This window comes from Bubalus bubalis, chromosome 16, assembly GCF_019923935.1.
Source record: "Bubalus bubalis isolate 160015118507 breed Murrah chromosome 16, NDDB_SH_1, whole genome shotgun sequence".
Lineage (NCBI taxonomy): Eukaryota > Metazoa > Chordata > Mammalia > Artiodactyla > Bovidae > Bubalus > Bubalus bubalis.
Window position 1 is genome coordinate 38,097,840 of NC_059172.1, and position 10,718 is coordinate 38,108,557.

Below are 10,718 nucleotides of genomic sequence, written 5' to 3' on the forward strand. Positions count from 1 at the left end.
TACTCTTGCCTGGAAAATCCCAGGGACAGCGGAGCCTGGTGGGCTGTAGTCCATGGGGTCGCTAAGAGTCAGACACACTGAGCGACTTCACTTTCACTTTTCACTTTCATGCATTGGAGAAGGAAATGGCAGCCCACTCCAGTGTTCTTGCCTGGAGAATCCCAGGGACGGGGGAGCCTGGTGGGCTGCCATCTATGCAGTCACACAGAGTCGGATACAACTGAAGCGACTTAGCAGCATAAATAAGGAAATACTGATAGCTTACAGTAAATGATGTCAGATTCATGATCTCCAAAGAAGATTTAGCTTCAGGACCAGGGACCAAGTTTGATCACTCAAGAGCTTTTGTGTATCAGAGTTTTATTAAAGTAAGAAAAGGGATGAGAAAGCTTCTGACATAGACATCAGAAGGGGAAAAGAGAATGTCCCCCTCGCTAGTGTTAGCAAGGGAGTTATGTACTTTTTAATTCGTTATTACAATAAATCAAAAGAATGTCTTAAGGCTACAAAGATCTTTCTAGACCCACTCCCATAATTTACATTTTAAGATAACAGGATTAGCCAGAAGGTGTTCAGGAAGGAGAAACTGTCTTCAAGCCGGATACGTTGTTGTTATATAATCCTTAATACAGAGTTTAAACTGAGTTGTTTTTTGTGTAATCATCAGTTCCAGGCTTAAAGAAAAAACGTTTTATGTGACTAAGACTAAGGAATGTAGAGGAAAAAAAAAAAAAAGTTTGTCCTTTCCTCCTCCTTGAGAATTCCAGAGCCCTGTCTCCTCCTTGAGAGCCCCAGACTCCTTTCTCCTCCTTGGGAACCCTGGACATCTTATCAACCTGCCTAGGATTTAACTCTCTCAATATGATGTTTAATATCATATTCTGTAAAGTATATTCTCCATAAAATCTTAAGGACACGTTAATTTTAAAGGATGGGGGGAAAATTATTTTAAGGCTCTTTTCAAATAAAATGTTCAGAGTCAAGCTTTTTTAAAATGAAATACTGTCACCACCTGATTTCGGATCTGCTTGGTTCTCACCCCATAAATAATGGGGTTAAGAGCAGGGGGGATGATCACATATAAATTAGCCAGGAGGATGTGGATATAATGGGGAATATTGTGTCCAAATCGATGAGTCATAAAGGAGAAAAAGGCTGGAGTGAGGAAAGCTAAAATGACACACACGTGGGAACCACAGGTATTGAGAGCTTTGAGTCTGGCCTCCTGGGATGGGAGTCTGAAGACAGCACGTAGAATCTTCACATAGGATATAGCAATCAAAATAACATCCAAAAGTATCATAGAAATAAGTATTAATCCAAACAATATATTGACCTTAATGCTGACACAGGCCAAACGGGCAATGCCCATGTGCTCACAGTAGGTGTGGGGTATAGTATTATGTCCACAGAATGAAAGCCTTAGAAGGAGGGATATAAGTGGAAAAACAAAAACCAAATTTTTTAACATTCCTATTTCCACAATAATACAGGTATTTCTGTTGGTGAGAATTGTGCTATATCGAAGAGGGTGGCAAATGGCAACGTAGCGATCAAAAGCCATGGCTACAAGCATGAATGTTTCAAAGCCTGTAAACAGATGTATGAAGAACATTTGAGTTAAGCATCCCCCAAAGGAAATCACACCGAGGTTAAACCAGAAGATGCCTAGCATTTTGGGAATAGTGGCTGTGGACAGGCCCAGGTCTGTGAGAGCCAAGATGGCCAAAAAATAGAACATGGGCTGGTGAAGACTGTGTTCAGTCTGGATGACAAAGAGGATGGTAACATTTCCAAGGAGGGCAATCAGATACACTATACCAAACGGAAAGCCAAGCCAGACTTGCATATTTTCCAGTCCTGGAATTCCCAACAACAGGAAAGATGAGGGGTGAATCCATGAGTTATTGACTGGAGACATATTGGCAAAGGCTTTTGATGGTCACGCTCCACTCATTTGAAGGAATATTTTGTTCTACATCAGGCTTCCCAATGCCTCAATATTGCTAATACTGCAGAAGAATGATAAGATATAAGTATGTACACTTTCTCTAGAAATATAGAAGAAAGAGCACGTTATTCCACAGACTTCTCTTCCTCTCATTTACTTTCCTTGTTATGTATGGCACGTGAAGGAGAATATTCCTTAAGAAATGAATGGATATTGAGACATTAGACAAGATAATCTAAATTAGTTTTAGTGAGAAATTAGACCAAGTCAGTTAATATAAGATTCTATACTAGGCTCTAACTTTTTGAAATGTTAATTATAAATTGAGAGAAGATACACACATTCTAAGAAGATACATATATCCCACTGATAAATGATTACAATTTGTGAGCATTGGCATTATTATAGATTTCAGAAGCAGCCTTTAAAACCATTTGCTTAACTAGAAATATTACTCTAACATATGCCCTTGGGTGTTTCCAGTTGAAATCAATGAGCTTTTCCCCCCAGTACTTAATATGACATATATTTCTTTCTCAACATGCTATGAAAGTAGCACTGACATAGGTACACTACCAGGTGTAAAATAGATAGCTGGTGGGAAGCTGCTGTATAGCACAGGGAGCTCAGCTTCATCCACTGTGATGACCTAGAGGAGTGAGATGGAGAGGCTCAAAAGGGAGGGGATATATGTATACATATAGTTGATTCATGTTATACAGCAGAAACTAACATAATGTTGTAAATCAATTATATTGCAATTTAAAAGTTATTACAAAAAATCTAATCATATATATTTTTTGCTTCTAAATTTGTGTTATTTCTTACTTTTGTCATCAATGTATGAAGACATGTGCTTTATTCTTTGAAATAGAACCTTACCTTATAAGGTCACTGACTTCACAAAATTCAATGCTACAAAACTAATTTTAGATATAAAACCATCTCTATTTTAGCGAGGTTGACTCAGGTTTAAAGCTCTGACAACGCTTCAGGCTCCCCATTTTTCCCTATTTTCTTGCACCAGCAACCTGGGCTTACTGCATTTCTAAAACACCTATATCATTATTATATTGTCATTGTTATAAGAAGGAAGAGAATAATTCTAAAATAATAACATCATACAAGTATTTAAAATTATTTATCTCAATCTCACAGGGAAATTTCAAATAAATTATATTACTTGGTATTCAGACATGGGGAAACAAGACTGATTCTGGTTCCTGAGTAAGTGGATTCTTTTTTTTTTTTTTTTTTAACTGGAGGCTAATTACTTTAAAATATTGTAGTGGTTTTTGCCATACATTGACATGATTCAGCCATGGATGTACATGTGTTCCACATCCTGAACCCCCATCTCACCCCCCTCCCCATCCCATCCCTCAGGGTCATCCCATTGCACCAGTCTTGAGCACCCTGTCTCATGCATCAAACCTGGACTGGCGATCTGTTTCACGTATGGTAATATACATGTTTCAATGCTATTCTCTCAAATCATCCCACCCTTGCCTTCTCCCACAGAGTCCAAAAGTCTGTTCTTTACTGTGTCTCTTTTGCTGTCTCGCATATTGGGTCATCATTACCATCTTTCTAAATTCCATATATATCCATTAATATACTGTATTGGTGTTTTTCTTTCTGACTTACTTCACTCTGTATAATAGGCTCCAGTTTCATCCACTTTATTAGAACTGATTCAAATGCATTCTTTTTAATAGCTGAGTAATATTCCATTGTGTGTATATACCACAGCTTTCTTATTCATTCATCTGCCAATGGTCATCCACATTGCTTACATGTCCTAACTATTGTAAACAGTGCTGCGATGAACATTGGGGTACAAGTGTCTCTTTCAATTCTGGTTTCCTTGGAATTCCCGGGTCATACGGCAGTTCTATTTCCAGTTTTTTAAGGAATCTCCACACTGTTCGTAGTGGCTGTACTCAAATGCAAACTTGAGTTTGCATTCCCACCAACAGTGTAAGAAGGTTCCCTTTTCTCTGCACCCTCTCCAGCATTTATTGTTTGTAGACTTTTTGATAGCAACCATTCTGATTGGTGTGAGATGATAGCTCATTGTGATTTCTTTTGGTCTGAATCGCAGGTGCAAAACAAAACTACTTTGTTCCAGTCACCCAGCTCTCTGACCTTCTGGTATTCCCAGTGTTCTGCCCAAATGTGCTTATTTTAGAACTAAGTAGTCAGTTCTTCATTCTTTTTCTTGTGCTATATTAACTTTGTGGCTAGCAATCTCCAGTTTCTTCCAATTACTCTTCCTTGTTCTATACTACCTCTTGCAAATTTTAATGTAATTGGTCTAAATACACATTTCTAAAGAAGAGGGAACCAAATATAAGTGTGTTCTTAATTATAATCCGTGAAGGACAGATTCTCGTCTCTCTTTGAAGAGAATGAAATAGTATTAATAATAAGAGACTTGATCTTTTCTTTGAAGCTAAGGAAGTTAGGGGACATCACAGTACACCGTTCCCTTAAGGTTTTAGGAAATCTATGTAGAAGATTCTAAGAATAAAAGAAGCATGATCCTTCAGGAGAAAAGATAGGAAGCTAAAGTCTCTAAATATCTAAATATATCTGTTGTAAGGTATATACATCAAGGCTGATATGAGGAAGAGAAAGAAGAACCAGCATCATCCTCCCATTAATCTCCCAGGTCTTTTAGTTACTCATGCTCAGAAAGGCTTCATGGAACTTAGTGTTGACTTGTTATATTTCTCTCCCAAGACCCTGTATATAGCTCTCTGTATGGCTATTTAATCAATGTCTGAGTTCCCATGTAATTGTAAGCTTCAGGCAGAGTTGCATCAAGGGCCAAGAAGTGGTTTTGTTCATCATTATTTCTCTAGCACAGGATTTGGTGGATAGCTGTGTCTCAAAACATTTCTTTTACAAAAAGACTGAATGAGTAGGTAATTATTAATTTTGACTCCTGGTCAAAAGTCCTCGTGTTAGAAGAATGGTAACAGATATCACACAGTATATCTGGCAGTTAAGAATGGAGAAATGAAAAAGAAAACCATAATCCTCAAAAAAGCATACTCTGAGTACATAAGGAAGAAAACTCTGATCAGAGGCTTTCCTGACAAGGAAGCTATCAATGGGCCTGTGATGCAATAAAAAGAAAATACAAAGAGGACATTCTAGAGAGAATTTTATTAAAGCAGGTGATCATGACAATCAAAAATAGGAAGTAAAATGTAACTGGTAGATTTGTTCATGCATAACTTGTTCTCTCATGGGACCTCCTGACTATTTGGCTACTCAAATACATCAGTAAAACATCAATAATATAGTTTCATAGTGGTACATTTTCAAAAATCAGAGTTAATCAGTCTTTTGCAATGTCAACTTGTTTTCATCATAAAGTCATTATTTATTCTATATTAGAGTGCCTAAACAGAATTGTACAAGGGGCAAAAGGTGATGCCAAAGACTTGTGAGATCTTAAATCAAAACTTCCTGAATAAGGCAATTCAGGAGGCCCCTATGTAGGACAGAAATAAATTAAAAGTAAAAATAGGGGGGAAATTGCTGCAAAACAGCTTCATCCTGCATGTCACCTATCTAATAGATTCTTATTCATTCTAAAAGATCTTTATTCCTATATACGATGAACAAAAAAAGCTCAATAACAGTGCTAAAACCAGAAAGATGTTCAATTAGGTATTCTGCAGTCCTGGATAAAGGAGTACCTGCCTGTAAGATCAAAATTGTTCTTTTGCACAACACTGAGCCAGCCTAGTTCAGAAGCAACTGTTATATATCAGATATATTTCAACTCAAATGAGATTCGCCTTTCCATTCTATACCAAATAGAACAGGTGGATAGCTAAATAAATAAATAAATACATGTTCATAATTTGGGAGAAAGACTATCATCTTACTTTTTCTAAATTTGACTCTAATACGTTTTTTAATTTTAATTGGAGGATAATTACTTTACAATATTGTGATGGTTTTGCATACATCAACATGAATTGGCCATAGGCACACATGTGTCCCCTTCCTCCTGAAGACCCCTCCCAAGTCTCTCCCCACTCCATCCCTCCAGGTTGTCATGGAACACCAGCTTTGGGTGCTCTGCGTGATAGGTTGAACTCCCACCAGCTATCTATTTTAAATAAGATAATGTATATGTTTCAATGTTATTCTCTCAAATCATCCCAGCCTTTCCTCCCACTAAATTCAAAAGTGTGTTCTTTATGTCTGTGTGTATGTACAGAGCATCAAAGGAGACTCTAATATTTTCTTTAAATAATAAATAAACTGGAAGAGCAGGTAATGATTGAGTTCTACAAATAGCTACTTTTACAGGAAAGAAGAGATGTGATTTTAAAAACTGATTATTTTTCAACTGTTATGTGTTTTTGTGTGCTCAGTTGCTCAGTCGTGTCCAATTCTTTGTGATCCAATGGACTGTAGCCCACCAGGCTCATGGGATTTTCCAGGCAAGAATACTGGCGTGGTTTGTCATTTCCTTCTCTAGGGGATCTTCCCAGCCCAGGGATTGAACCCATGTCTCTTGCATCTACTGCATTGGCAAGCAGATTCTTTACCACTAGCACCACCTGCTAGTGTTGTGTGTTTTGTGTACAGCTTATATATTTAATGCTAAAGTAAAAAGTGAAAGTGGTTCAGTCATGTCTGACTCTTTGCAACCCCATGGACTATATACTCCGTGGAATTCTCCAGGCCAGAATAATGGAGTGGGTAGTCATTCCCTTCTCCTGGGGATCTTCCCAACCCAGGGATTGAACTCATGTCTCCAGCATTGCAGGTGGATTCTTTACCAGCTGAGTCACCAGGTAAGTCCATTTAACACTAAACTTGCTTGATAATATGGAAGACTAAATCAAGAATGAATATATTTGTAAACAAGGAGTCTTATATGTATAAATAAGCATGGAAGTTTCATTATATGCTTTTAAGAAACTACAAACTATTTGGAATCTGAAAGTAATTAAACATATTGAGGCTCTTTATCATGTGTTGGTTTGATTTGAAAAAAAATTTAGAATGTCTATTTTTGTATATTAAATACAAAATAATATTCCAAAATAACCTGTAGCATGACAAAGTTCAGTAGAATTAAACTAAAAGAGAAAATTAGAAATGGGAGGGAGGGAGAAAGAGATACAGAAAGAAACAAAGAAGTCAGAATATGTAAAGGAAAGGGACAGAAAAGATCGAAGAGGAGGAGAGAGAATTTAGCAATATCATAACAAGTTGCTTAGTTGACTGTTTAGCTTTTTCTTTTTATTCCTCTTTTCATGAAAATTAGAGATACTTGTACAAAAAAGTAATAAAACACTAAAATACACAGAATTACCTACAATTCTATCAATTAGAAATAAGAATGTAAAATATTTTGGTTTATCTCCTCCAAATTAATTTCATACTTAAAGTTAGTGAGGGGGTTAAATCAATAGATTCAAGTCCAAACTTTCCTAATCTATATGTTCAAATGCATATAGCCATAGCTAAGCCTGCACCAACTTACCAGCTTCAGGAATAGCCAACATTAAAAAAAAAATGTACAATCCAGACTAATAAATGTGCTAAGTATGTCTCAGCACTGTAACTGTGGTCCAAAGAGAAAAGCTTACTGGGATGGAAAATTTTCTCCCGGACTGAGAGTAGCTACTCTTCTGAGGCTCCACAGTATGAAAGCATCAAAGAAAATGAATTCACAAGTTCTTACCACAGGTTTGAAGGCATAAAAAAGGACATGGGCAAAGGAAACCTTTGGGACTTTCAAGTTTCTCCCTGTAGATTCCCAATTTCCAAGTATTTCTAATTCTCTAAGAACCCAACAGTTCTAATTATTCCCTTGCCATCAGTCCTATAAGAATAATACCTGAAGCAACCTATGATTTTTCTATCTGGCCCCCCAAGGCTGTTGTATTCTCTAATTATTGTACCACTTTTTTTCCAGCAAATATCTTTGCCTTGATCTAGAAGTCAAGTAGCCATTGAACACTTATTTAAAATTAAGAATGTGTAGACTTCTCTGTGGTCCAGTGGTTGACTCCATGCTTCCACTGTAAGGGGTATGGGTTCCATGACTGGTTAGGGAACTAAGATCCCTCATGCCACATGGCCAAAAAAAGATTAAATATGTGGCCAGATATGTTTTAATCTGTAAATCTTTTCCCCATGAGGCCTATATTCTGGTTGCATAGACAATACTAACCACGAGATGTTGTTTAGTTGCTAAATTGTGTCTGACTCTTTTGCAACCCCGTAGATTGTAACCTGTCTGGCTTCTCTGTCCATGAGATTTTCCAGGCAAAAATACTGGAGTGTGTTGCTATTTCCTTCTCCAGGGGATCTTCCCTACCCAGGGATTGAATCCTTTGTCTCCTGTTGTGCAGGCAGATTCTTTCTCCCTGAACTACCAGGGAAGCCCCATTAACAACTTATAAATGTGCAAATAATTAAGTTTAAGTTGTACAGTGTTAACTTTAGAGCTACAGAAACTCAGAGAACTTGTATGTTTTCTATGCTTTCTAACCTAATTTCCTTTAGAAAGGGCTTAGAAGGTGGCACAATAAAAACTACAAAGGAAAACATAAACTTACATTACTTGTGGACATCACAGAAGGATTATGCACTGTGTCTAGCCTGGATAAGTATAGAATTATGAAGCTGACTCTCTTCAGAGACAGAAAAAAGCAGTTCTAACAGTTGTCATTGGCTCACTGGACTGGCACCAATATCTTGACTGTGACAATACCCACTTAACATAAACAACTTTTCAAGATATGAACATCAGACAAAATCACTCTATGTTTGTGATGATGGAGTGAACTGGGGTGCAAAGGACAGCTTCCTGAGATACTGCCAAATAGTTTTCTAAAATGATTTTACCAATTTACCATCTCACCAGCAATGTTTAAGGATTCTAGGTGCACGTATTTGGTACTTTGGTGGTTTAGTTGCTAAGCCATGTCTGACTCTTGCGATCCTTTCACTTTATCCATTACGGTCAGTATATAGTAGAATTGCTTAATGATTTCATATGTATTTCCTTTGTGACTAAGAAAACAGTGCATCTTTTCATGCTCACTAGAAATTTGGACGGCTTCCTTTGCAAAAGCCCCATACAAACCCTTTGCTAAGTTTTCTAGGTGGTAGTGTTCCATTTTCTTATCAATTCATAAGCATCATGTATATATTCTTTAATTTGAGGCATTTTTTTTGTCTATTCTCCCCATTATTTATTTGATAAAATATATATATTTGTTATGCTTTATTTTATAAAAGATGTTCTTAACTTTAAGAATATATTTCTCATATTGTTAGCACATATATGTGTATTTATTGTGTCTTTATAATCCGTTCTTATTGGAAAGTTATTTGTCCAGAAGTTGTATGGTTTTCCCTTTCAAATTTACATATACAATTCATTTGGGAAGGATTTTTGTGTGTAATGTGAGATAAACATCAAAATTCACTGTTCCTTTCTGTGACTCTCCAATTTATCCAATATCTTTTATTAAAAATATCATCTTTTGTTACTGTACTACAATGTTATCTCTCCTATAATTTGTGCAAACATGTATCTGTGGGTCTGTTTCTGAACTCTCTATTCAGTTTCACTGGACTGGGTTTCTATACTTTATTTTTTTTTAAACTTTACAATATTGTATTGGTTTTGCCAAATATCGAAATAAATCCGCCACAGGTATACATATGTTCCCCATCCTGAACCCTCCTCCCTCCTCCCTCCTCCCTCCCCATACCATCCCAGTTTAGAAAGATGGTAACAATAACCCTGTATACGAGACAGCAAAAGAGACACTGATGTATAGAACAGTCTTTTGGACTCTGTGGGAGAGGAAGAGGGTGGGATGATTTGGGAGAATGGCATTGAAATACGTATAATATCATATATGGGTTTCTATACTTGTACCAAAACAATACTCTCCAAATTACTATGCTTTATTATAGGTCTTCACTACTATAGCTTTAGAACAGGTCTTGTTGTTTGTCTGTATGTCTTCCAATATAGCTCTTCAGACAGAAAATTGGCTATTCTTGGACACTTTTCATGAATGTGACCCTATTCAAGATAGTATAGATAATGCTAAGATAATACCCACTCCCTCCCTCAGTGTATTAAGAAATAAAAGGTTTAATTCTTATTCCTACTACATGACTAATACAAGCTTTGGGAGTGGGGAGGGGCTCTATTGTAGTCACTCAGGGAGTTATTCTGACAAAGGTCAGAATTTTATGACATGACATCTGAACAAAAGCCTTCAGTGAAAACAAGAGGTGGGAGAGAGAAAATGAAAAAGTACATAATTAGTCTTAAATATTTCACTAAGAATTGACAAAGGTCAGTTCTACAAATATTTTGCCATAGCAAGTCCCATGGCCAAGTCTAACTGCAAGAAGTTTTACACACATAAACCCCCCATGTTCCTGGAAGAAAAAGAAAACTTGGAAATGTCAGTAAGCACCAGGAATGCCTAACTTAAAAGTGTCAAAAAACATTTTTAATTTTCATCCTTTGACTACTGAAAAACAAATTGGCTAGCTATTTGTTCTTCCTCAAAAGTCTTCAAGAGGTTTTTCTTACTGTGATGATTTTATCCAAAGGCCCAATTTGCTATAGATAATGTTCTAAAATTTTTTTTATATTTACTTATATCTAATATGATAATATTATTTTTGCTTGTTAATGTGAGCTCCTCTGATGTCTATTTGGATGACTAAAACTTTCTTGCCTGTCTAGAGT

The 10,718-nt window shown here is 36.6% G+C and overlaps 1 protein-coding gene across 1 annotated transcript; it reads right to left on the reverse strand.

The window, feature by feature from the left end:
• Positions 1-979: 979 nt before the first annotated feature.
• Positions 980-1,921, reverse strand: LOC102412450 (olfactory receptor 52E4-like). The gene has a single exon (XM_006053096.3). The coding sequence runs from the start codon at positions 1,919-1,921 to the stop codon at positions 980-982; it is 942 nt and encodes a 313-aa protein (XP_006053158.3).
• Positions 1,922-10,718: the final 8,797 nt, after the last annotated feature.